Source organism: Eremomyces bilateralis (genome assembly GCF_010015585.1).
Source record: "Eremomyces bilateralis CBS 781.70 unplaced genomic scaffold P152scaffold_3, whole genome shotgun sequence".
NCBI classification, from domain to species: domain Eukaryota; kingdom Fungi; phylum Ascomycota; class Dothideomycetes; order Eremomycetales; family Eremomycetaceae; genus Eremomyces; species Eremomyces bilateralis.
In genome coordinates, this window is record NW_022985069.1 from 1,469,846 (window position 1) to 1,495,811 (window position 25,966).

The 25,966-nt window shown below is 51.6% G+C and overlaps 9 protein-coding genes across 9 annotated transcripts; 6 read left to right on the top strand and 3 right to left on the bottom strand.

The window, feature by feature from the left end:
• Nucleotides 1–4,856: 4,856 nt before the first annotated feature.
• P152DRAFT_455546 (uncharacterized protein) lies at nt 4,857–7,433 on the top strand. Its single transcript, XM_033678813.1, has 3 exons — nt 4,857–5,805; nt 5,861–6,370; nt 6,423–7,433. Exons 1-3 carry the CDS (start codon nt 4,870–4,872, stop codon nt 7,122–7,124), a joined length of 2,148 nt encoding a protein of 715 aa, XP_033537463.1. The 5' UTR covers nt 4,857–4,869; the 3' UTR covers nt 7,125–7,433.
• Nucleotides 7,434–7,468: 35 nt separating this feature from the next.
• On the bottom strand, nt 7,469–8,188 carry P152DRAFT_390569 (uncharacterized protein; the record flags this gene model as incomplete). The annotated part of the gene is made up of 2 exons (XM_033676045.1): nt 7,469–7,625; nt 7,677–8,188. 2 exons carry the CDS (start codon nt 8,186–8,188, stop codon nt 7,469–7,471), a joined length of 669 nt encoding a protein of 222 aa, XP_033537464.1.
• Nucleotides 8,189–8,308: 120 nt separating this feature from the next.
• Nucleotides 8,309–10,010, top strand: P152DRAFT_197913 (methyltransferase). Its single transcript, XM_033674315.1, has 2 exons — nt 8,309–8,847; nt 8,926–10,010. The coding sequence occupies exons 1-2, from the start codon at nt 8,463–8,465 to the stop codon at nt 9,801–9,803; spliced, it is 1,263 nt and encodes a 420-aa protein (XP_033537465.1). The 5' UTR covers nt 8,309–8,462; the 3' UTR covers nt 9,804–10,010.
• On the bottom strand, nt 10,011–11,447 carry P152DRAFT_197927 (uncharacterized protein). The gene is made up of 2 exons (XM_033674316.1): nt 11,211–11,447; nt 10,011–11,156 (listed from the first exon to the last, which is right to left on the bottom strand). Exons 1-2 carry the CDS (start codon nt 11,256–11,258, stop codon nt 10,218–10,220), a joined length of 987 nt encoding a protein of 328 aa, XP_033537466.1. The 5' UTR covers nt 11,259–11,447; the 3' UTR covers nt 10,011–10,217.
• A 94-nt stretch (nt 11,448–11,541) lies between these two features.
• On the top strand, nt 11,542–16,039 carry P152DRAFT_464558 (uncharacterized protein; the record flags this gene model as incomplete). Its single annotated transcript, XM_033680572.1, has 4 exons — nt 11,542–11,553; nt 12,306–13,749; nt 13,797–15,871; nt 15,929–16,039. The coding sequence occupies 4 exons, from the start codon at nt 11,542–11,544 to the stop codon at nt 16,037–16,039; spliced, it is 3,642 nt and encodes a 1,213-aa protein (XP_033537467.1).
• A 2,269-nt stretch (nt 16,040–18,308) lies between these two features.
• On the top strand, nt 18,309–19,792 carry P152DRAFT_390910 (uncharacterized protein; the record flags this gene model as incomplete). Its single annotated transcript, XM_033676063.1, has 2 exons — nt 18,309–19,127; nt 19,175–19,792. 2 exons carry the CDS (start codon nt 18,309–18,311, stop codon nt 19,790–19,792), a joined length of 1,437 nt encoding a protein of 478 aa, XP_033537468.1.
• Nucleotides 19,793–20,134: 342 nt separating this feature from the next.
• On the bottom strand, nt 20,135–21,147 carry P152DRAFT_198019 (uncharacterized protein). The gene has a single exon (XM_033674317.1). It carries the CDS (start codon nt 20,815–20,817, stop codon nt 20,263–20,265), a length of 555 nt encoding a protein of 184 aa, XP_033537469.1. The 5' UTR covers nt 20,818–21,147; the 3' UTR covers nt 20,135–20,262.
• Nucleotides 20,886–22,287, top strand: P152DRAFT_198759 (DUF1640-domain-containing protein). Its single transcript, XM_033674320.1, has 3 exons — nt 20,886–21,493; nt 21,558–21,929; nt 22,033–22,287. The coding sequence occupies exons 1-3, from the start codon at nt 21,114–21,116 to the stop codon at nt 22,088–22,090; spliced, it is 810 nt and encodes a 269-aa protein (XP_033537470.1). The 5' UTR covers nt 20,886–21,113; the 3' UTR covers nt 22,091–22,287.
• Nucleotides 22,288–23,084: 797 nt separating this feature from the next.
• P152DRAFT_198403 (14-3-3 protein) lies at nt 23,085–25,163 on the top strand. The gene is made up of 8 exons (XM_033674319.1): nt 23,085–23,369; nt 23,502–23,509; nt 23,568–23,614; nt 23,690–23,709; nt 23,768–23,779; nt 23,882–24,156; nt 24,256–24,343; nt 24,397–25,163. Exons 1-8 carry the CDS (start codon nt 23,358–23,360, stop codon nt 24,763–24,765), a joined length of 831 nt encoding a protein of 276 aa, XP_033537471.1. The 5' UTR covers nt 23,085–23,357; the 3' UTR covers nt 24,766–25,163.
• The last annotated feature ends 803 nt before the right edge of the window (nt 25,164–25,966 follow it).

Consider the following 25,966-nt stretch of genomic DNA (forward strand, 5'->3'; position numbering starts at 1 on the left):
CCCGTCTAGATGCCGCCTCAGCCCCAAAACGCAAGAAGAAGGTTCGGATAGATCCCAATGTTAAGTTCGCACAGATTAAAGAGATCAAAGTAGCGCAAGAGGCTGTACGGCTTCTGGAGGCAAATACTATACTAGAACAGAGTATTCCCGTGGCTGAAACTATACCAGACGCTCCCCAAGATGCTGTACAATAGTCCTATGGTTTGAATTTTCAATATAATTACGTGGTGGTAGAGATGTCACGGTTTTCATGATGGTGGCTAAGATGGTGATACTGGCCAAGTAGGTGGTTGGCCAACAGGCAGGGGTTCGAACTTAATTCCTAATAATTACCACTTCATCTCTTCCTTTGACTTCGCTGCATGGGATGAAATTGAATGAATGATAAAGCTGAGATCTCGATCGTATGAAACTCTTAGTACAGTTACGCCCTTTTTACACATTCGATTTGCCTGTGAATTCCTCTTGACGTTAACACATCGGCCCCGTTGGATTGAGGGTACTCTACGGTATCAAACTTAATCATCGTATGGACCTCCAACCAGGAATGCCGGATTTTCAAATCCTACTAATGGAAAATGGATGAATATCTATCTCTTTAGCAAAGGGCTGGTTAGTGTTTGCTATAGGATCCCCAGCTAGAGTCCGAGTTTGTTGTGCTCCAGATCCTCTAGGACTTCAAATAATTGCTCTACGGTTCCATTCTCAGGAATATAATAACATAAGTAGGAATATGTGAGATTACAGGAATAGGAAGAACTTGGTGCCTACCACATGCATTACATACTATATCTTATTTGATTATCGACTCTCAATCATGCCCCTTTCTCACATTTCTCTTTTCTTATCTCTCAATCTTCTGCTCGGGGGCAACATTCACCTCTTCACTCAACTATGCCTTTTCCACTTCTTTGTTTACTTTCATATTACCATAATAACAACATCCTTTCTGCACCCTCTGTGCATGCTCGCTTCTTTACCTCAGCTCCGCTTCCGTTTTGGCGTGCTACTCTATATACCGTTACCTTTTGGATGTTCTCTAGCATGTGAACCAACCTATATTTACACGTTCCTTCCTTCAGAATAACAAATTTTGTCTCCAAACCCCATTGAAGCTAAGAATGGCGTTTAACAGACCCGGATGCAGCCTTTGCGGGTATGGTATCGTCGACGAGAAAGGTGGTAGACCAGGGTCGACTACAGCTCGTGCGGTATGCATAAACGGAGACGAGTGGGATAATGCCCATTTATCCGGAATAGGGACTGTGGACGAGCTCAGTGGCGCCATTTTACCGAGGAATCCTTGGGATCGAGCGAGAACTACAGATGACATAGACTTCGACTCGATCCTCTACTCAGGAATGAAACCCGAATTTATCGACAACGGTGAAGGAGGTACCAATCTAGAATCACCGAGAGTTGGCCAAAAGAGCTGGGATACTTGTTCCATGCTTGTTGCTGGACGACTCTGGAAATTATTTATTCATCCTATCACAAGTCAATGTCCGGACCTTCTTGTGGATTTTCAGTTCGTTTCCTGTTGAGCTTCGGGCTATAAATTGGGAGCATGACTATGGAAAGGCATACGCACAGGTAAATCCCACTAGGATGCCCTGGGGATGTCTCATCAAATTTCGCCTCCCACCCAGGGCCGGGTCGGGACCTTCGAGCACCGAATGGCTCACCCCTCTTTTCCTCAATTCGACGGAGTCAGACCATAGCTCGGAGTTTCCTGTCTCAAGTAGGGGTGGTGTCAGCGAAAAGGATCCGTTTTCACGCCTCGCTTATGAGCTCAAGGAATAAGTGGTCATGCAAATCCCCACTTCCGATGTACGAGGACTCCGATTTGCCTCGAAGGCAATGGCAGCTGTACCACGTTCCGGGCGCTCTGGAAGTCTCGATTTGCTCATGGCCATGAATTTGATTTTCTCATTGACCTGAGCATGCTTCGTTCGGAAACCCAACCTCCAGAGCGGTTCATCCAGATTGGAGGTTTATCTACACGAATATGAAGGCTATAGGCGGACGTCAAACCCCGGCATAGTTTGTTAGCCTTCGGCAATGGGACATGTGGATTATTCGACCTCTAGCACATGTTATCGTTCAATTGGCCGGCCTTAAACCACAAGGACAACCGCCGCGAACATATTGGGGACTGACCGTTAAAGATGTCGAGAATGTCGTAGAGCAAGTCGGCGCCTTAATTGAAGGGCAAGCGGCCTTCTTTAGGAGGCGAATCTTCCTCAGACCGAGTCATATTGCCTGAGTCAATGCCTTCGTCCTGCCACACCACAACACGAGATTCATTACCTGCCTAAGGTTCTACTATACAGACGACGAGTCGGTCGATCTGGGCTACATCATCCCCAGAAGTCAGGTATCGTTCAACCTCAACCCGTGTGGGACAAGCCAGAAGAACACACTCCGTGGCTTTACCGTTGCGAAGGGCGCTCAAGGAAATTTGTGCTCAAACCAATCCTTCGAAACCTTCACACTATTTCACACTGGGCTGGAAATCCGACTGGCTTGGAGCAACAGTGGTTGGAGTGGGACGAAACGAATCAGCTACCGCTATCGGCTCAATTCTATGTAACCTGGGTGATACCTACATCACAGCATAGACTATCGGTGTATTTAGGGGCTACGAATGATCTCTTTGGCCATTCCTTCCGAGCTGGCGATTTCTTGAGCTGATCTCTGATCGGCCACATGGACAATGTTACTACCACTACCCCTTTCGCAGGGGAGTTAAAACGTAGAGAACTTGATGGAACTTGATGTGGTCTCAACATCTTGCCTAGAAGGCAACACGGGACAAAAATCAATTTCTTTGGGAAGAATACAGAACAGCGGTGTTACGTGGCTACGTGCTGTACTGCTAGGGCTTCGAACATCTCCTACATGGAATGGTGGTCGAGACTCATCCGCGCCCGTGGAAGTCCTCTACTTGCGATGGGATTCCTAACTGCAGTTCGCAGTATATCATGTTTGATGGTTAGACGCGCTTGGCCGGGAAATAGTTCAACGATATTGAACGTGAGCAATACAAAATGAACTAGGGACCGTCCCTAAGACCCCCCGTTAAGGCGTTTCCGGGCCATGAAAAGACCAAATTGACTCATAGGATGTATCTCCGGATTTAGCATGTTCGCCTGAGCGACTCCTCAAAAGTGTATGCTGCAAAGCCAACTGACCGACCAGTCAACCCTCCACGCAGGTCCCCAGACGACATGTCAGACGTTGGGTGAGCGCCACCAATTAATGACCGGAATCGATGACTAGACCGAACCAAGCGTGCAGTAAGCCTATACAATTGCAAGGACGATCGGTTCCCCAGATATCAAAGGCGACGTTTCCGGTGAGACAAACTGCCCCCCAGGCATAGATGTCGGCGCTCTCCGCTTCAAACGAATGGCAGGGCAGCGAATGACGTTCTTGCAACAGCGTGGGAGGGACACGACCTTGTCTTCTTGCTCAACCGAGGGGAGAACACACCCGCAAGCCGGATGCATCGTAGACGATCGAATACATATAGGAATTATGAATTTCAGACCCTGGCCTACCCAAAGCCTTGTGCAACGCTGCCCGGGGATGCGGATCCGCCTTTGAAAATGTAGCAATATTTTAACATCACACCTTGAGGAAACCGAAATGCTCCCCAGAGCTTGTCGCACTGCATTTGGGCGCAACGTGGTATGATTAGAGGCTTTGTTGGCCGCCTGCTGGGGCACGAGAAAAGCTGAATGAAGCCCATTCGCAGGCCACTACATACTGAACGGGTTTACTGGGAGGTTGACGCGTCAACGGAATTGGGACTCCGCGTTGGATCGACTTGTGTACAGGTCGGACGTTATAGGATAGGTCGGACCAAGGGACTTGGAAGAAGGAATATCCATCGAACATCCTCGGATCTCAGAAGGTTGGTGATGAGGTGCAGCTGACGGCATGTTAAAAAGCGATTCCACATGGCCGAAGAACGGGAGGCTGACTGGCCACCACCTGCCTGCCTGGAGATGGATGAATTCACAGCATGGAAGACCGCGTGGGTTGATCAAGTATGCCTTGTCCTAATGGATGTGTTTCCAATGACAAACCGACCATCCGGGCTTCGGATCCATCCTCTACACGTGGGCGTTGAAGCAATTTCGGTTCATGAATCTCGTTTCCGAATATGACCGCCCTGAACTTGAATAGCGCCCAGGGCGGGTTCCAGAAGACTATTCGCAAGGAGAGTGGGGGTTCTTAGGGTTTTATCGGTTTAACCACTTTGCATAGCCTCCCGGTGAGCGGCCTACCTGCCACTCCGGCATCTGAAGTCGATCTACAACACGAGGATCCCGCTACGATGTGCTAAAGCCTAAAGGAAACGGCCAAAGTCCCGACGGCTGGCTTATCAGAGGGGACAAGTGGATGGATTGGAAATCTTGAATGTGGTTTACCTATTCAAACGACGAATGAGGCCGCGGCCTGTAGGAAGGCATCGAGAATGGATGTGCTGCCTTTCTTGCCCGGCGCCCTGAACGATCCTCAGCCTTGTAGGATGGTGACGCGAGCTCGAGGTATATCATCCTCTGTGCTGCCATCCATTTTCGGTCCGGGTTTGTTCTAAGGTTTACTTCTCTCATATACTCAAGGTGTCTTCATATTACTTTTCGCTCAGCCTACGCTATTCATTTCATCATATTACTTCAAGCTTTATCTGTCCTACATTCCTCTTTCAGATCAGCCTAGTACTCACTTCGGTGGTATCCCCGTTCCCGCTCCACCTCTTCTTGTCTTCCGTAGAGTGTTTTGAAAGCCTCTTGTCAAGTACGTGGTTAGCTTTGGAGCATTGTGGTAGTCGTTGACATGTTAAGCTCCGAGCCTCGAATGGACTACTATGGCGTTTGGCTAGACGAAACCATAAGCCCTTTTGGGCCGAGTCCTTCCTTAACCGCAATATCCGATGGTGGTACAGGACTGAACGATGGAGACATGCCTCTTGAGGCCCTGTTCGAGTACAGCCTCGATCCCAACGACGGGGGAAACTTCACAGGCGATGGCCCACTCATGTATCGCAATGAGACCCCTCCCGAATCCATTGCCGGGTCCTTTTTCTCGCAGGATCTGGAGTTTCCCCGTCTTGACACGGCGGCCCATTCGAAACCGATTGACATCCCCATGTCAGCACCTAACGGGCAGATCATGGTGCCCAAACACTGGGGGTCGGCAAAGGTGGACGCGGAGCTTCAGAAGTTCCCGACTTGGGATCCGGAATATCAACCAGGGGAAAACTTCTTCGACCAGGAGACGGAACTAGACAACTTGTCGGTAGTAGAACGACCGGCTACCGATTCTGTGAATGTACAATTTCAGTACGCACAAGAGCAGTTCGACATTCCACAATCGGCCCATCTTTCGGGCAACTTCAGTTTGTTGACGAGCTTGTTCCAGCACGGCCAGCCGATTCCGATAGCACCGCCCAAGGCGGCTCCGGCACCGCCCGTCTTGAACACACTACCCAAGCCTGTCAACTTGCTCGCTCGGAAGGGCAGTGAGAAGGGAAAGTACGCCGAGAAATCAAGGGTGACCAAACAGAGGTCCCGAGCAAGCAGCTTCAACGGTTCCAACGGCAACAATGTTACAAGCAACAACTTCATGTTGTATGGGCATATGGAAGGCAGTGAGCACCTCCGGTTTATTGAGGGCTCCAATATGAAGAAACCCAAGGGCCGAAAGAATGCGTTGACCCCCGATCAGCGCCGTGATGCTGCCCTGGTACGTGAAATGGGAGCCTGCCAGTCATGCAAAGACAGAAAATGCAAGGTAGGCTGAACTAGAAGCTCTCCCTTTGCTTCTCGTACTGACAGACGGCTCCAAGTGCGACCAAACCGTTCCTTGTCAAGCCTGCATACGCCATTACAAGACGCAGCTGATCTATAAACCATGCCGTGGGTTTATGTTGAACAGCCTTGTGGCCACCTTGATCTGCGCCGAGACATTCCCAACAAGTCGGTCGTTGGATCGATTCCTTGGGAAAGACCAATACTGGGTCTGCAAAGAACAACAGCGTATGCGGTTCAGTTTCGGGTTCGGTGAATCCTTCACACGCAACGTCAGAATCGTGGTACCACGCAATCGGAGCCAGCTCAACCATGAGCACGTGGTCTATCCATGGCCGCCGAAGAAGGATGGCACGGCGACGAAGACGCACGTCAATCACAAGGTCCTTCCAGTCGTCCTCGCGAGGACGGATGACCTTTTTGAAATGCTCGATCGGTACTTGGAGAGGCTCGTGGAGGACCCGGAGAACTTCCGGAGCTTCCCCGTGTATGCCTCGCAACTCGGCGTCCTTCGGCAGATTTATATGTTCAAGCGACGGTCCCAGAGGGTAAGTGGAGCAGTAAGTATTCCATTGCAGCAGGGACTGACAAGCGAATAAGCCCGAAGCCGATATGCTCAAGCAAGCCCTCAAGGCGCTCGTCCTGGTCCACACTGCTGGCAACATCAAAGTGGATGTTGAAGACCCAGGGGTCAAGCCGATCATGGCGATGCATAGGGTCACAGATACCACACGTGTCATGCCATGCTTTGTCCGGGGTCAGCTCGGCGTGGTCATGCCTCAGCTTGCAAAGCGCTTGATGGATACCACGCTCAAGAAAATGGAGCCGCATCTCTACAGCCGGGACTGCGAGGAATGGCCCCTTGTTCTTGCAACGTTCATGGTGCTTCTGATGACAATCGAGAGCATTCAGTACCATGCGGCTAAGGAAGCGTACCACGCGCTCTTTGATCGCATTTCCGCCGATCCCGGGGCCCCAGCCTTCAGTGCGCATACTGGACCGCACAGCAGCAAGATCGATGACAAAACCGCGGTCTGCCTTTTGGAGCAATACAGCAAATGCTTCCAAAAGTGCCACAAGAAGCTGACCATGACCGCACCGAAGACCCTGGCTTCTCCGTCTTCAGTCGGATCCAGAGCTGACCAAGAAGCATGTGATCGGTTCATTGACGACCTGCGAAGCACGATTGAGCGGTGCAACCCGTACCTAGAGCAACGCTGTGAGTTGAAGGTGGACAGGGCCGACAATATGTCCTTTTTCTTTGATCGTTTGGTGGCGAAGCTGTTGCTTCTCAAGTTCTAAAGGCTGAAGACTCTGAGCGGGCTGGGCGGTTGTATTTTGGACTTTTCCTGGCGCCGGCAGCTCCTTTGTTTCTACGGAATGTATAACACGGGCTTTTTCTCGAGGTAGTTGTGGGTTTGCTATAAGTCATTGTGTATTATCAGGTAGTGTTTGAGTATGGGGTATTTGCGTTGACAGTCTGATGGCCTCGACGAATTGCGGTTTTAAGCACGGCGTTGGGGAATAATTTCGGTCGTGCTTAGTTTCTTTGGCTGTACATATTAGCTTGAGCTGCCATATATCAATATCCAATTATCGGTTCCGTCTTCTTGCTGGGCGACTTTGCTCATAAAAAGACATGCAGCTTATGACGAGTCACCCAAGAGCGTATCGACTCTTTCCTGGAATGCGTCGATCATGACACTTGCAACTTTTGGTATTACCGGCAGCGACATTGCCGTGTACAGAGGGTTGTTGAACGCGAACTCAATGCTCAATGTCACCAGCGTCCGATCCATCCCTCTTTGTGATGACCTGACAATGCCTTCTTTCAACCCTTGAGTGACTTCCGACCGATTCTGCAGAGCCTCCACTGTCCACCTGGTTGATAATAGCCGGAATATCGAGTTCCCATTCGTCTCATCTGCATCGTGCCCATCCTTAAGATGATGCGCAATCTCCTCCGGTTTTAGTCTGCTCTGTGACATTCCGGCCACCGCCTCGACAACCGATCCCGGAGCACAATATACCCGGCTGGTGAAGCTCTCTTCCACCGCACCCCATCCTACCACGAGAGTCGCTTCGGACGGCCACTGCTTTCCAGAGATCGCGTCGGGGGCAGACAAGCGCGTCACGACGGAGGATTTGCAGTAAGGCACGAACTTAGAGTAGCGAGAGACATCGGCTACTATGTTATAGATATCGTTCGGAGGATAAGGCAGTGTACGGGACTCATGGACGCGTTGAGGCGGTGGAGCGAAGGCGGAGTTGAGGAATGTTCGGTGACAAGGCGGTTTGGTGAGGAAAGCCGCCAATTGTAAGGACGGACGGGAAAGAGGGATCGGAAAGGATCGACATGATGGCATTGCTCTCTAGCCACCCCCTATGGGCGTGAAACCCTTCGAAAGGATACGAAGAAAGAATATTGGTCCTGGCAGCAATTATTGTCAACTGGATAAAGTCCAGAACGAACCAGACAACTTGATATTCCTTCTCACCCTTGCAAGTTGCAACCCTAGGACCCACATATTGATAAATTTCTTATCGATAAGCCGACAGTTTTGGATTTCCACTTCTTCAAGATTTCACGATCGTCCCATAACCCGTTGTTCATAACACCCTGCTTACAGATATTACGAGATGGACGAGATTAGAGAGGGCGAAATGGCTGAAGCCCAATCGGCTACGCAGAAACGCCAGCAGCTTTCCAAGGGCATGGAACACCTCCGCAGCGTTGTCACCGTCGACGACCTCGCCGAGTCAGCCCCAAACACCGTTGCCGAGACCGATAAAGCATCGACAGCTTTTGAACCGGTCCGGGTACTGCCTCATCGCTCTCACGACCCCGGAAACAATCTCAAGCGCAGCGATCCCTTCCAATTCGGGTCACGATACCTCGAGCAAGGGGACAACATCTTCGAGTTTAATGCCTGGGACCACGTAGAGACGGACGATGCGTATAAAGAGTTTATGGAATCACAATATGCGAAGCAGCGGGAGTCGCCTGTTTCAGAGGCGGATAAAAGTACTTGATACCGCGACAGCGATGTCGATGGAGGTATACCTCCACATCGTGTATGATTCCAGACTGACATGATGGTAGTCAAGTACAATTCCGCGCCGGAGACGTGGTGGGATAAGTTCTACGCTGTAAACACGTCCAATTTCTTCAAGAACCGAAACTGGTTGTTCCAGGAGTTTCCGGTGCTTAAGGAAGTTACTCAACCGACTGCGGGTGAGAAGGTGCTGCTCGAAGTGGGAGCAGGAGCAGGAAATACGGCCTATCCGATATTGGCAAATAACGAAAATCCGACCCTGAGAATCCACGCGTGCGATTTCTCCAAGAAAGCTGTGGAAGTGATTCGAAGCAACGAGGCGTACGATGGCAAGATGGTTCGAGCCGACGTCTGGGACGTTGCCGGTACTGGCGACGCGTCCTTACCGCCTGGCATTGAAGCGGGGACCGTGGATGTAATTCTAATGATTTTCATCTTCAGCGCGTTGTCTCCAGACCAGTGGGCGCAGGCGGTTCGAAATATATGGACGTTGCTGAAGCCTGGCGGCGAGGTCTTCTTCCGGGATTATGGCCGTGGGGACCTAGCCCAGGTGAGGTTCAGGAAGGGGCGGTATATGGGGGAGAATTTCTACGTGAGAGGAGACGGGACGAGGGTCTATTTCATGGCTAAGGAGGAGCTGGAGAGTATCTGGAGCGGTGATGAAGAGTTTTGGAGTCAGAACAGGCAAAACTGGAGGAAAAGTCAGGCATGTCAAGAGGATGACGGTGAAAAGGACATTAGCACAGAGCACGGGGAAGAAGCAAAAGAGAGGTCGGAGAAGAAAGATCAGGAGACAATGGAGGCAATGCCTAAATTTGATGTGCTTGAGGTCGGTGTCGACAATCGGATGCTGGTCAATCGGCAGCGAAAGCTCAAAATGTTCCGCTGTTGGCTTCAAGCACGCTTTCGCAAACCGAAAGAATGATGACACCTATTTTCTCGGATTTGGGCAACCGCTCATGGCTCAATCAACCTTATGTCTACAATTGTCCATATTGCGGTGACAATATGGCCTGACATACTCTCCGTTTATTGCATTGCTGCATCATCATGCCTCATCAAAGATCGGGAAATGGCCACGGAACAAGAGCAACTTTGCCATTCATTCTCTACTGGCGTTAAACTGGATAGTCTCGGCTTCGAGAGTATCCGAATCGATCAGCACGATTGTCCCAGTCTCGGAGAACTTGGGAACCGCGATCAAGCGCACGGACTGGCCAGCCTCCCCTTCGATCACTGTCGTATCGAACTCCGGTTGGTTACCGACGAAGAAGACGTGTGGGCAGTCGTTGATGATAAATGGATCGTCGTCTTGGAATGGAAAAGACCCTGCGAGAGGTTAGAGCTGGAAGGGCAATTGAAACCACCCAGAAAACTTACATAACGTATCAGGCGCAGTCGGGACATTCACACGCCACCGCAAGATGTGTTCCATCATCTGGACCCGGTCTTCAGTGCTGACATACTTGTATATGTCGTCGATTGGTTGCCCGCCATTGCCGAGGAATCGCCAACCGTCAATGTCTCCTTCCCAGGGGTTGGTGACAGCATCTAGCCAACCGGCTTGAGGGTCCTTGTCGATCGGGAGCTTCGAATATGCGCGGCCTTTCGGATATAGCGCAGGATGAAGTGGCTGCTGTGGGAGGGATACATTCACCGGATCACTGGCTCCAGGAAGGACGGTGATGGGTAGTGAAGGCAACAAGGTGGAAAGGAAGGAGTCGAGGTTCTCGGTAGGGGCGGCATTGTACGCAGTTGCATCATAGCCGTACGTTTTTGACGTCGTTTTTCGGATTGCTACTTGTTCTCGTGAGGGTATTGTCGAGGAATTCGCTAGAGTATCGCCAGCAATAATGAGCCGCGAGATTTTCGTTGCCTCCGTCTGCTCTTCGTCGCCTAGCGACTCGCCGAGGAGATATTCTGTCAGGAGATCGAGCCGCAATTGGGAAAGAGAATCGTCCCCGATCCCTAGTCCGCTCACCACGGCAATCTTTCCACAATTTGGTCTATTTTTCTTGATTTTGCCTTCGTCAATATCGTCACGCTCCCATCGTTGCGGCTGGCGGGGAAGGTCGGCAATCCTCGTGTCAAGGACTTCGAATTCGCCATCTGCATTCTCAGTACCAAGCGCTGCAACGATGCATCCTGTGACTAGCAGCTCTGATTGTAGCCAAGATCCGGTGAGACGCAGCCGGCCGGACTCGTCTTCCACCATGACCCTTGTTCCATCGTCGTCTTTGATATACTTGTGTCGCAATGGTGGCGCTGCAATCCAGTGCTATGAATAGTCAGACCAGAACTGATTAGCTTCCCACAACGTACTGGTCCTTACCTCTTTTGATATATCATCAAGAACATTGGGTTTCAGTGGCATTTCCATATAGATCGTGCCAGTTACCCAACACAGCTCACCTTGACGGACATCTAGGACTCGCTCAACTCCACGTGCACGTATCCCTCCGACCTATGTATCCATTAGCCCTATGTTCTCTCGGCGAGAAATATCGCAATGAGAGGAACACAATAAGACCAACCTCGAAGTCATGCCATGATTCGGTAGCGATCTTATCGACGACTGGCTTCAATTTCGCTAACCGCAGGAAGTACAGATCCGCATACTGTTGTTGATAGTGTTTTTGTTCGCCTCTTGGTAGATCGAAGGTATGGAGGGGGTTGTAGAAGGATTTCTGGCGGGTTCGCTCTGGTGGTGTGGTTGATCTGCGCCCAGTTAGTATCTGATAGTATCTGATTGCAATGCATAAAGAAATGCTAGGACCTACGAAGGAGCCTGTAATAGAGGATTGGCCATTGTGTTTAAACTCACTGAAGGTTATAAAACATTTGGGGTTGAAATCTTATATTCCCGTGTATCTGTAGCCTGAACGTGATAACGTGATATGTAAAGCGTAGCGAAGGTGTTGAACTTTTGAGTCGCGATACTCTAACTCTCGCAGTCGCGCCTTGACGCGTTCCTGCCCATTGGCGATTCATGTGGTCAGCATACCAGGGCTGTCATTGGCCCCTTCTACTGGGAATTCCCCCCTAATTCAGCGGCTCTTACTCGTGGGTTCCCAGTCAAACGCTAGAGAGCGCCACATGTCGGAGCCACACCTGGCCAGCCAGGGTCTACGTGTACTGTGGACTGCCCAGAACGACTTGACGTCATCAGTGGATTTAATTTGTATTCGCAGAGTGACACAGACCCAGAATGCCATCACGGTGCAAATAACGATCCCAACTTCCAAGGAAAGATCCGATGGAACTTGGAAGACATCAGGATAAATTCGTAAGGAAGCATCTTTGATCTTACACGTACACCGGAGTCCGGAATGGATTAAGTCGAACTACTGTCCTTGCCTTTTTCACGATAGCTCTCGTGTGCGTATTTGTTTGAAGAATTTCCATATCCGCAATGGCGGACGGTGAGGAGGATACACGACATACCCAACGAAATTACCTGGGCCCCTATACACCGAAGAATCCAATTCCAACTATCCAACACTATCAAGAAGTAAAGCAACAGCGCCGTAAAAATGCGCAGTTATCAAGAGACGATACCGGTGCCGGTGCATCGGAAGATCTTCAGGAAGAAAATCAAGATCCTACCTACGACCTAGGCAGGGAAGAGCTGGATGGCCCGTATAAGAGTCGAAATCTGAATATTGTAAATGCTTCGGCATCTTCTCAGGGCAGCAAAGAAGAGCGTGACGCAAACGGAGTGGACAAGGAACAAAATGGAGGGCTGGATCGAGTCAAAGAAGGGCAGGGAGAGGAGAGTCGGCCCCAGGGGGAGTCCGAGACTATGGAAGACACATCTGAGATGATACTGGGGGCTCAAGATCCCAAACAAAGGAGAAAAGCAATGAAGAAGCGAAGAGATGAGGGCGCAGAGCGGCAGGTGACAGACCCTGTCACCCATCTTCCAGTCCAAGTTCACGATTTTACTGGCAAGGATCTGAAGAGCACACCGCGGAATAACGAAGTGCTAAATCTGAAGCATGAGTCGACGACGAGCTTGAGCGGGTTAGACGAGGATCGATTGGAAGACGACAGGAGGGTTGCCCAGGATGGCGTCATGCAAATGCTCAAGCTATTTCCGCCTCCACAGTTCGATCAGGCAAAAGAAAACTTTGCAAGGCAGAGCCGAAATTTGTTCATCTGGGTATCGACTGGAGTTGCTCTGGTGACTCTTTGTCTCTTCCTTGTGGCAACACTATTTAATGTGTCCGAACCGTTTGGTCGGACTTCATGGAAAGGCGTTGCCATTAGGACCATCCTCTCGACGGTGCTGATTGCAATCCCTGCTGTCGGGTCCATTTTCTTCTTAAGCGGGGTCCTCGAGAGGAAAGCAAGGGGCATTTGGGACTCTGAAGTATGGGAAGCAGAAAGGCAGGAAGGCAAAATGATTGCGAATTCCATGAAAATTCCCGAATCTGCGCAATGGCTGAACTCCTTGATTGCGTCGGTCTGGCCCCTAATCAATCCAGACCTCTTCACGAGCCTGGCGGACCGCTTGGAGGATGTCATGCAAGCCAGTTTGCCAAAGACGGTGCGGATGGTGAGCGTTGAAGATCTAGGGCAAGGAAGCGAGTCGATCCGAATCCTTGGCGTTCGATGGCTGCCGTCTGGAGCGGCAACCGAATCCGTCACATCGGAAGGCAAGGTCCAATCCTCGGAGGAATCTAAAGAAGAGCATGGCAAGGAAGCAGAGGACCAAGGAGCAGAGACCATGGAGGCTGAAGAAGGGGACTTCATCAATCTGGAGCTGGGCTTCTCTTATCGTGCCCGGGCAGAATGGAAGGGTTTGAAGAATCGATCAAAGCAGGCGCATCTTTATCTTGCCTTTTATCTACCCGGAAACATCAAGTTTCGTACGTACTCTCTTCCGGTATGCGGACTATTGCTAACCAGTCTCCAGCCGTTTGGGTGGAATTACGAGGGATTGTTGGTATCATGCGAGTCCGACTTCAGCTGACCCCTGATCCCCCGTTCTTTTCTTTGGCGACGATAACATTCCTGGGTCAACCGAAAGTGGATCTTTCATGTGTTCCGTTGATGAAGAAAGGATTGAACATCATGGACCTTCCCCTGATATCAAACTTCGTCCAGAGCGCCGTCGATGCTGCGACCGCGGAGTACGTGGCACCCAAAAGCCTTACCTTGGACCTGAAAGACATGATCGTCGGAGATGATTTTAAGAAAGACACCAGTGCACGCGGCGTAATGGTTATACGGATCATTCGAGCCTTCGATTTCAAGCAAGGCGACGCCGGTTTTGGCCCATTCAAGGAAGGTAGCTCTGATGCCTACATCAGTGTCGGTTGGGCCAAATTTGGAAAACCGTTGTGGTCCACAAGAGTCATTCAGACTGACATGGAACCATGGTGGGATGAGACCGCATACGTCCTGGTTACCCCAGAGGAACTGAACGTAAATGAAAGCTTGAGGATCCAGCTGTGGGACTCAGATCGCTTGACTGCGGACGACGACCTTGGGCGCATCGAGCTGGATCTTAAGACGCTCATGCGCGACCACCAAACCAGTGGCAAGATGTGCGATAGAAGCGACGGTTTTAGAGCATTGAAGAAAGGCCATAGCATGCCTGGAAAATTGGAATGGAGTATTGGCTATTACTCCAAAACAAGGCTTCTCGACTCTCAGATTGCCCAGCAGGACGATGATACCGATATCAAGTCTATGAAACAGCTAGAAGAGAAGGTGGAAGCAGAAAGCAAGGGAAAGCTTCAAGAAGCGAAGAGAAATGAGAAGAGCGAATTTGAGCAGCAAAAGGCACAGGACATGAAGGCAATGCAAGACGATATGATCGGCAATGTCCCCCCCCCAGAAGAGTACCCAAGTGGAATTCTCTCGATCCAAATCCATCAAATCACCAATCTCGAACTTGAGGCGACAAACAAAAATCAGACGGCAGCGAAAGAGTCCCGAAGCGACGAAACGGAGGAGGGCGATGACTTACCTAGCGGCTATTGTACCATCATCCTCAACCATTCGAAGATCTTCCGGACTCGAACGAAGCCGAAGAATTCGAAGCCATTCTTCAACGCCGGATGCGAGCGATTTATCCGCAATTGGAAGACGACCGAACTCCACGTGTCTGTACGCGACTCTCGAGTGCACGAGGATGACGCGCTTATGGGAGTGGTATACCTGCCGCTCGCCCATATTCTCAAACGACGGTCCCAGGTCAGTGAGTTCTTCCCTCTTGCCGGAGGGGTTGGATTTGGTCGGATACGGATTTCTCTCGTCTTTCGATCTGTCCAATTGCAATCACCACGACAAATGCTCGGGTGGGACTATGTGACCTGCGATATCTCATCAGGGGTCAAAGTCATTGACGGCTGCGAAGGGTTGGAGAACTGCAAGATCAAGTTCAGGACAAACGCTGGGAAAGGCAAAATGAAACCGTCGGGCCAAGTTGAAGACAAGCATTCATGGGAGACAAGAAAGAAAAGCCCGATAATGCTCGCTGTAAGGAAACGGTACTCCACGGCCTTACTGATCAAATTCCAACTTTCCTCCACCTTCGCCGACAAGACGCCTGCTTTTGCCGTCTTGTGGCTTAAGGATGTAGCGGATGAAGAGGATCAATCGTTCCAACTTAGCGTCTGGAAAGGGGATGTTGAGAGAGCGATAAAATGCTCCATGCCAGAATACGGGCAAAGAGTCGGGACGATCGAGATGCACATGAAGCTTTGGAGCGGCCTGAGCGGTTGTCACGCTGGACTCGCAAGCAACAACCCGAACCTTGAGGACATCATGGAAGTCCTGGACTGTACCAATGCCAGCGATGACGTCTCCGACACTGGTCCCGAACTTGATGCAAATGATAGCAGCGATTCGGATTCGGATTCCGAAGGTGACGAAGAATCGCTGTCAAACTCCGGAAGCAGGGGCCCGATTAGGGAAGCCAAAGAGTACAGGAATAATGCGAAGGACCTACACCGGAAGCATAAAGGAATGATGCAGTGGAAGGTAAGTTCATCTCCGGATCTTCTATCAACCAGATTCGGCCTCGACTAACTATTCCAGGGGCCTCGAACACTCCAATGGCTGAAGCACAAAGCCGAACACGGAGGACAAAGAGTAGAGGGACTGTTCAAGCATCATGACCGGAATTCTGGTTTCGAGACTGAGGTTTGACGTTTTGGTTACACCGGATGCTGTCAGCCAGCAAGGCTTCTTCGCCATCCAACCAGAGCTTGAAGGTCTCGGAATGTACTCTGTACCTGAACAGGTGTCATTTGCATCATGTTGCGAGGATAACAGCGTGGCATGTAATTGCAGAGCCGCAATTCCACTACCACAGGAGAGCCGGAAGGGGAGGTGTCCGATGATTTGACCGGAGTGGACAGTAATCCTCGACCCTTCGGGTCGGATGCTCGCCGGACTAGAGCTACATGATATTCATGAGGGTGCCTGCAGGGCAACTTCACGAGACAGCCTAAATCGAAAGAGCCAATCTGTAGTCCATATGGGGGTCTCAGTTGGGGGTTGGCGTGATGTAGGGTGATGTAGGAGTCCCGAAGCCAGCTGCTGCCAGTTCACTTCAGTGACCGGAAAGAGATATACTGTCCAGAGCTTAATCTGCTGCGGCGTGTATTCTGTTGTAGTCAAGCCGCCTTGGTCAGAACACCGCCCGATGATAGTTTAACGGCGGAGCGTCGATGATGCTTATATTGATTCCAATCAACAGCGACCTTCTCGCCTTCAAATATCAATGCGTTACCGTTGGATTTCGAGGTTTATATGAAGAAATGGCGGGGATCCCAGCACCCACTTCTGCACAGCCTTGCTGATCTCCCGACCCAGTCTGTTGGCTAAGATCGCACAAGGCCGCGGCCTACTACGTACGGACAACAGATCCGCAATCTGCAGTCTGAGAATTAGCGTTCTTGTCTAAACCAAAGTCTGGTCAAGCCTGTCAAAGCGTGGTTGGGCGGTGGCTGAGCTGGGCGTTGGAGAGCGGGGACAGGGCTTCTTCTCCAGTTCAGGGATTTCCTAGCTGATTCCCAATTCGTCTCCGGTCAATTCAATAAGTGCTCACCGGCCACACGGCGGGATGACTGACCACCCGATCGTTCCAGTGGGTTTTTTCCTTCTCGCAAACAGTTTCAACTTTCAAATGAACGATTCTTGATCCGTGATGCAAGCGGTCGATTGTAGCGCGTCTTGGCGATCCCGGTGATCTTGGTTCTACGTCCTCTTATTGCTTGCACCTTCCGCCCTCTTGTCTCATTCTCGCTGCCTTGCTCCGCCCTCGAAACAGGATACCGAGAAAGTCATCGAGGCAACTGTGATAGTATTATTGATGCCCATCTGTCCCTCTCACCGAAGCCCAGATTTCGTCACTTTGAGAGTGCCACGAAGTCGTTCTTTTGGACCGCGAGATGACGGCTTTTTGCGACGCGACCCGAGAGAGTATTGGGGCATTTGCACGACTTTCACCGGCGTTTAATACCATCGGGGAATTTGAAGAACAGAATGACCAATTTTATGGTTTCCCGACCGAATCGGGTTTCTCTGCAGTTGGAGTCTCCCCGAGTGTATGGTCAACTGAGGTGGATCTAGACTATATTGGATCCGCATCGCTGAACATCGACATCAATCTCAACTCGCAAGATTCAGACCTGTCGGTCTCTCCTTCAACGGTGCCGCTTATGAACCATAATCCGCCGATGATTCTGCAAGCAAGGTCAATACAAGGTCCCAATGGCTTCCCGCATCAGCGGATGACGCAGCGGGAGAGCACGAGGGACCGATATACTGGGGATTTTACACAGCGGGCGTCGCGATCCACACAAAGTAATACTCGAAGTTTATTTATTAGAGGATCATTAGAACTAACTATCTAATAGCAAGCCAGTCGACCTATGCGCCATTCCAATCTTCTACACCAGCTGTCCGGACGCCATTCGGATCGAGCGTTGATGCCTTTCAACATGACGCTCAATTCAGCGCTGTAAGCTATGACACGCGGCCACGAGGGGCATCTTTTAGTTTTGAAGAAGAGCCATGGTCCCCTGAGATACCACAGCATCGGCCATCTGATGCTCCCCAGCCAGATTTCAATCTTTTTGGACCCCCTTCAGACAATACTCCGGAACGGGTGCTCGGCTCCTTTGGTGAGGCGCATAGCTATATCCAATCTCATACCGGATCCTTCCCATCGGATAGCCCCATCAGCCCTGGCTTCATGTCGTCAAGACAACTTTCAACTTCATCTTTTGACCGGGGAGATCAGGCTCCGATACGGATATCAAGCCAAGGCCTTATCACTGACACGACGCTATGTGTGCCAGGGTCCAGTGTTGTGCGGCACCCTCTATCAGAATATTCGGATAGGATATCCATAGAAGGAGCGCTTTCTTCTGGGGCCCCATCGGACCCGGATTGGTGTTTGATACACCACATGTCAGAGTCGTCTGGAAGCCCATTACCAACTGAAAAGGAAGAGCCGGCAAGTCCGCACTCCTCCTCTTCAGAATTTAAAACGAGCACTGTCTTTGTCAACCAATTTCAAACCGAGGCTATTCCAGCTGTGAAACAAGAAGCCACGCCAAAAGGTCCTGCTCGTCGGACGAGCAAGCGGCCCGGCGGACGGGCTCGCGGAACCCATTTGACACAGGACAAGGCGGAAAAAGTCAAAGAGCTCCGAGACATCGGATCCTGCTGGCTATGTGCGATCCAAAGAGACGAATGCACCCCGGGGAGCCCCTGTGACCGATGCTACAAGCGTGCCCTGCGCCCGCAAGCAGACTTGATATTGGGATGTGACCGGACAAAGCTCCCTGATCTCAAGGACTATTTCATCCCGGATGTAATCACGTCGATGCATGATACGAATACGTTGAAGAATTTCGTGAATCGACATATCCGCCGCTTCACCGGGAATACCATACGGATCAAGTTTACGTTTATCTACGGCTTGCCTGGCCTAGACCATGATGTTGTGGAGTTTGAACCGAAGACGAATGAGCTGCTGCGACAGTTTCAGTACATAATCGACCCGGCTACGGGCCGGCAGGATCGAGTGGAAAAGGCATCGCCTCCGCTTGGGATCACGAAATTTGATAACGAGGACACGAAGATATGGGAAAAGTATCTGAATGATCTGGTGGAGCACCATCTGGATGGCTTTGCGGAAATATGTTTTGAGGATGAGCCTAATGATTTCCAATTCCGACTGCTGAAGCTAATGTGCAATTTGAAGCCCGAGGATAAGAACGAGGTATGTCTCAACGCTCCTATCTCGTGCCGCTTACTGACGAGTCACAGAAACTGCTCCTTCGAGAGATGTTCCGATTGCTCATGGTCACTTACATCATGGGACATACCGTGACCATCCCCGACGCATCACGCGAGCAATATCTCTCCAAGCTCAAGAATTTCCGGAGCGCCCCGTACGGCCGCGACTGCTCTCCCCGCATGGCCAACCGGCAATTCAAATATTTTTTCCTCACACTGCACAAGGAGATCATGAACTCGGTCCTCCGCAAACTGCAGTTCCTCATCCGTAGCAGCAAAGGGTGCACCAAATGGACGTCCGCCTTCTGTACGATCCTGGGGCTCGCCATGGTCCTGGAAGATCAGCAGCGGACGATCCACCTAGTCACTGATACGGATTTTGCGCAAGGCAAGATCACCGCGGAGCGAGCGGCCCGGCAAGCGGAGGATACGTGTCGCGTGATCGACGACCAGTTCCTGTTCCTGGCGAGTCTCTTCCGATGGAAATATAACCGACAATTCAACCCGCTTCGGGATGGGGTGGATAAGAAGAACGAGAAGATATTTGGGCCGCGAGCGATGCTGTTCATCAACGAGGTCGACAATTTGGTGCGCGAGAAATGTGAGTGCTTGCCTTGCGTGATCCGGCTTCCATGGAACGTTTATTGACGAGATTGGCAGCCGAGTATCTTCGTGCCCGAGAGCACATCAATATCTCAACGGAGAATCAGGAGAAGTACACGTCCCGACTCGTGTCTCGATTCCTGCTCTCTTTCTTTGGACCAGAGTCGCCATCGTCACGATAGTGCTTATACACGCTGGATTTTCAAACTTACGTCCTTGGATCCTAGACAGGATCACGAATTACGGCCCTTGACATGACATAACAGATGTTTTCAAATACGGATGACTTTGTAATACCCGGATGACTTTGTATTTTGGTATCTCATGTATATGCTACCATAGTTTAGCATTCCGGTTAGCTTTCATTTGAATATCGCCTCTACAGGGCGACTATTGCACCCATCTGATTGCATCTATGCGAAATGCTGCGTTCGCCTGCTCATTGGGACACTGGATGGCGTGATCCGACATCCTTTCCGTCGATCTTCAATATAACCACTTCCTCGATCTCCCGGCTACGCGACTCCAAACGTAACCCGAATCCAAAGGCTACACCCTCTACACCCCACCACTAGTTCCCCCGTACTCCTCCCCTCCACCAACGCCCCTTCCAGCTCCCCTTCCGTAACCACGAACCCCTCCTCCTCTCCACACCGACACGCCCACGACCACCGCTCCCGCGCCTCGTCAAACGCCATCTCCTCCAAATCTACCGTCTCCAACCCATCGTCATCCCGCCCCGTCCCGCTCGGCAGCGTGCCGTCGGGCGTCGTCACCGCGCCATTCCGTCGGAGGAGCAGGTCGCGGTCGTATACGCGCCGGGATTCCGGGTCGGCGAGGGTGGCGTAGGCGTGTTTGATCTCGTCGATCGTCGGCGGCGGCGCGGCAGATTTGCTCAGGGAGAAGCCATGCTCGGGTTCTGGGAGGCGGACGGCAAGCTCACTGTCTCGGAGTGCTTTATCGGGGTGGAATCGTAGGAGGGTGCGGTGGTAGGCGGTCTTGAGGGTCGCGGGTGATGGTGGGCCGTCGCCGGAGGGGGTTGGGAGGGAGAGGATTTCGTAGTGGTTCATGCGACTTGGTGTAAGCGAGGGAGAGACATACAGGGATTGAGCCAGGCCTCCTCGCAATGCCTCATCGATTCGAGGGTGAATTATCCATGTTGGAAAGTTAAAAGAAAGAGTATGTTCTAACGGAGTGGGTGGAAAACCGGCATCATATTCCGGGTTGCTCCGTATATTTCATACTTTGGCCGGGCCCGTGATCGGCATCCAAACTCGACAATCGACACATCGTCATCATAGCTTGTTTTCAAGTGCTCACTTTCACGTAACATCGATCAAGTTGCCGTGTATTTCCAATCGAGAATATGGCTTCGTCAACGATCCCCCGGTTTCTGCTCCCAAGAATTTCTTGGAAAACACCCGGCGCAGTCGGAAGAAGAGCAAGGGAATCCGTCTCGCAATGTCGCGGTCTACATATCGCAACTCGATCTCCGGCCGGTTATATATACGCTCAACGAAAGGTTGCATTCTCGAATGGCGACGCTCCCAAGTCGAGGTCCGAAGCGACGAGGCAGGCAGGTTTGGCCTCCGCCATTCAACGCCGGACGTTCGCCAGCACCGCTCGGAGACAGCGAGACCACCATTTCGACACGCTGAAGTTCGTTCAGCGGCTGAAGGAGGAAGGATTCACGGAAGAGCAAGCCGTAGCGATGATGAAGATCCTCGGCGATGTTATTGAGGAGAGGTACGATCCTGTCCCGCACTCTATCACTCTACTTCGTTCCAACTAACGAATCCTATCTCTATAGCATCCAAAACCTCACCCGCACCATGGTCCTCCGCGAAGACCAGGAAAAAACCACCTACACCCAAAAAGTCGACTTCGCGAAACTCCGCTCGGAGCTGCTGACTGCCGATTCCACCGAGTCGTCCCTGACGCGCGGGTCACACGACCGCCTGACCAACGAGATCGCCAAGCTGAACTCGCGGCTACGCGACGAGATCCAGCGGACGCAGGCGTCGGTGCGGCTGGACCTGAACCTCGAGAAGGGGCGCATCCGTGAGGAGGCGAACGTGCAGGAGATGAAGCTCAAGGAGACGGAGACGCGGATCGAGCAGGAATCGGCAGTGCTGACTGAGCGGTTGGAGGCGGTTAAGTTTTCGACGTTGCAGTGGCTGATGTGAGTAATTTGAACACTTTCGGCGTAGTTGCGGCAATTATGCCTTGCATTGCGGCTACTTTCAACGGAGATGGCCAGGCATACTAACTGGATTTGCTTGTAGGGGCGTCGCAACGGGTACGGCAGCGTTGATTCTTGGTGCTTGGAGACTGCTCATGTGAGATGGATGACGAGCAAGATGGCGATGAACCGTTAGTTTCAACGAGGCTAAGTTGGACCAATAGCTTCCTGGATCTACTATTGTTCGGGCAAACCATAGCGCACCGATGTGAAATGATGTTCGATCTGATCTGAGACCCACAGCGGTTGTTTAATGTTGTTTCGACATGTGACCTTGGTGTTGTTGTGATCGAAAAGTTGGCCATGGTCTCTCAGCCTCCCAGACCATCAAGAGAGGCCGGAACAGGCTTCATCTGCTGTGCTGGACGTGGGTTGCTGCAGTTACATGGGTACCTTCAATTTCTTCGCAGCCAGTGGGAATCCGAGATGGAGGGGGCGACCACTGAATTGTAGACATGTGCAGATGGATATGTACTAGCGAAATACCTGCCCACGATGACCGGTCCCAGGAGGGCGAAGCACTCTGGTAATTTTCCCGCATATTTGGCGGATAATACAGTAACGCCGGTGTCTACGCCACTCTGGTATGGGGCCGGCCATGACGTTCTAGAGGGTTCGGAGATGAGTTGGACACATGCCGCCCTTTGCATCAACCTGATTCAGTGCGATAACGCGTCTCCGTATATTTCACTTGTCACTTGTCAGGATGATTTAAAGGCACCGTATCCTAGTCACGCAATCCAAAGTAACACGACTACACGGGGGCAGTAGCGCAACTAATGGACAGTAGGAGTAACAGTGTACTGGAATTGTGTGGAGTGAGCTGGTACGATGGTTGTAGATGTTGCCATGTTGGGGGTCGGGGGAGTGAGAAGAAGGGCGGAATAATCACGATCATCAGTATGGTTGTTTGGCTAGGGGTAAGGGTAACACACCATCCATTCCATTGATGACTACATATCTCATATAGGCTGTGAGGGAGAAATGGTTGAATCCTGCTGAGTGAAACGGTGTATCATGTATGAGTTGTTTCCAAGTCTCTCCTCCCAACCGTCCAAGTCTCCCACTCCGAGTCAAGTGTCAACCCCGTGACCGACTGCGACTTCCGTCTGAGGGGCATTCCCAACACAGACTAGCGTGACTTCACCGTAGAGCGCAGTCGCAACCCAGCGCTGCTCCTGCCCTCTCGCATTTCCCTCCACCACCTCCACCACCTCCACCACCGCAGCCAGACCTTCTTAGTTCTTTTCCATCAACAACCTCCCACTTCCCCCACACAATCCCCATCTGACACCACTCAACCCGTTCCATTTTCTTCGTTGACCATTCCACGACCCAACTACTACTCTCCTCCACATCATCTCCACGATGACTTCTGAAGTGAGTACTCTCCTACCTATACCCTCCAGTGCTTGCGCTCGCGCCCGTGTCTGCTACATCATACCCCTCTAATCGTTCCGTGTATTGTTGATAACCGTTTCCTGGTCGCTAACATGCCTTTCTGCATCGCAGCGCGAGAAGTACGTGATCTTGACTCCGAGTATTCCTCAACTATGGTGGATTGACCGTATCCAACAGCAAAACCTTCCTTGCCCGGCTGTGCGAGCAGGCTGAGCGTTACGATGGTGTGTCCACTCCCTCCACACCTCCACATCCTCTCCGCCAACGATGAAACATGTTACTGACTCGCAGCAACGTAGAGATGGTCACGTACATGAAGGTAAGCTGGGAGCGACGATGACTGTTTACGAGCAAATTTTGACTGACTCTCGCCATAGGAAGTTGCCAAGGTACGCCTTCCCGATCCAGTTTGAGGCGCCTGCAGCCGCGCGATTACATGAAGATGCGGTCCCATGTAGATTACATCCCATCTAACACCACCTTGCTCACAGCTCGGCGGCGAACTCACCGTCGATGAGCGTAACCTCCTGTCCGTGGCCTACAAGAACGTCGTGGGCACCCGCCGCGCCTCGTGGCGCATCATCTCCTCCATCGAGCAGAAGGAGGAATCCAAGGGCTCGGATAAGCACGTCTCAACCATCCGCGATTATCGTCAGAAGATCGAGACCGAGCTTGAGAAGGTCTGCCAGGATGTGCTGGACGTCTTGGACGAGAGCCTGATCCCCAAGGCTGAATCTGGCGAGTCCAAGGTGTTCTACCACAAGATGTAAGTTCTCCCGAACCTGACATTATCTGGTTGAAAATGCAGCTTCAATGAGGTCCTGGCCGTACGGTTGTTGTTAGAGTTCTAACTCATGAATTACAGGAAGGGTGACTACCATCGCTACCTTGCCGAGTTCGCTTCTGGAGACAAGCGCAAGAACGCTGCTACTGCCGCGCATGATGCCTACAAGGTGAGACGAAGCAAATTCGTTGCCGCCTGAGCTCCAACTAACAGGGACTTTAGAACGCTACCGATGTTGCTCAAACGGAGCTCACCCCTACCCATCCAATCCGCCTGGGTCTGGCGCTCAACTTCTCCGTGTTCTACTACGAGATCTTGAACTCCCCTGACCGAGCTTGTCATCTCGCCAAGCAAGCTTTCGATGACGCCATCGCTGAGCTTGACTCGCTTTCTGAGGAGTCGTACCGGGATAGCACTCTCATCATGCAGTTGCTCCGGGACAACCTCACCCTGTGGACGTCATCGGACGGCAACGAGCCTGAGGCGGCCGCGGAGACGAAGGCCGAGCCGGCCAAGGAAGAGACCAAGGCAGAGGAGCCAGCGCCTGCACCGGAGCCCGCGAAGGAGGAGCAGCCCGCTGCTGCGGCTTAAACGGTCTTCTTTTGCGTCGTCCCAGTCCATCGATCGCGTGAGACACGTTTCAAAGATGTTTCATCTCCTCCCACCTCGCCCTCTCTTCGATCGCAGATGATAAAACGGATATCATAGACGCAGGCACACCTGCCGGTGTTCTGAGGTAGCTGGACTCTAACGCATCGGAGAGCGGAGATAGACAATAACACGAGACTCATGGAGAACGTAGCCTTCGCAGTCGAGGGTCTCTTGGCACCGGCACAGGCACAGTTCGGCGTCGTCACTCATGTTTGGCACGGCTATTCTACAGGTCATTCTGGCAGCTGATATCAATCTCGTTGACCCTTGCGTTTTCCCTTTCCTTTTATCCAACATCCCCTTCCTGAAATATCCAGTCTCGACCATCATGTTATGCTTCCCCCCGATCACAGCACCCCTTTCCCTCTCTTTTCGTCGTGCTGCGCAAGCTCCGTTCAAAATTGGTTTCCCTTACACGTAGCGATAGGTGATGGATAGTCCTCTAAACGAGGTTATCCGGGCATGATATCAAAATCAGAAGTATTCTATGGATGTCTGTCTCCGCTGTGATTGAGATGGCGACATGAATGCCGAGGACGTTGATAGTGTCACCTTCGATTGCCAATATTCCTTCCAAGTGCCCCCCATGATCCATGCAGGTATTGTATTTGCAAGCGATTTTGGTCCATCTGAGCGTTTTCTGGTAGAAACATCAGATGTGGTACGTAGCCTTCCGTGGCTGAAGCGGACCCAGCCGTGTGACGGTTTCCCAGCCCGGCGCTTGCAGAGTGAAACTCACCCCGTCACCACGCATGTCCAAAGCGAGCGCATGTCTCGCGATGGGCCGTATCCACCTTGCATCCGAGCGAGCCTATCTAGATCATAGAAATGTAAGGAATCGCTAGACGACCAGGAATCGGATGACGTGGATGGACAACCGTGAGAAGTGGGAAATGTGCGATACCGTCCACGTCGCGGTGATTGGCGCACGCGGGGCATCGGGGAACTTTCTAAGCGCGCTGTTGTCCCCCCCCTCCACTCTTCCCTGGTGGCCCATGATGTGGCCAGCCCCTTGGCGAATTGACGATGAGGACAGGCTTGGGATACTTGTACTCTTCGGGCTGGACGGGCGGCTAACTTACTGTTTATTCGTCGCCGGGGCTGGGTGGGACGTGAGAGACTTGGATTTGGACGCTTGAGG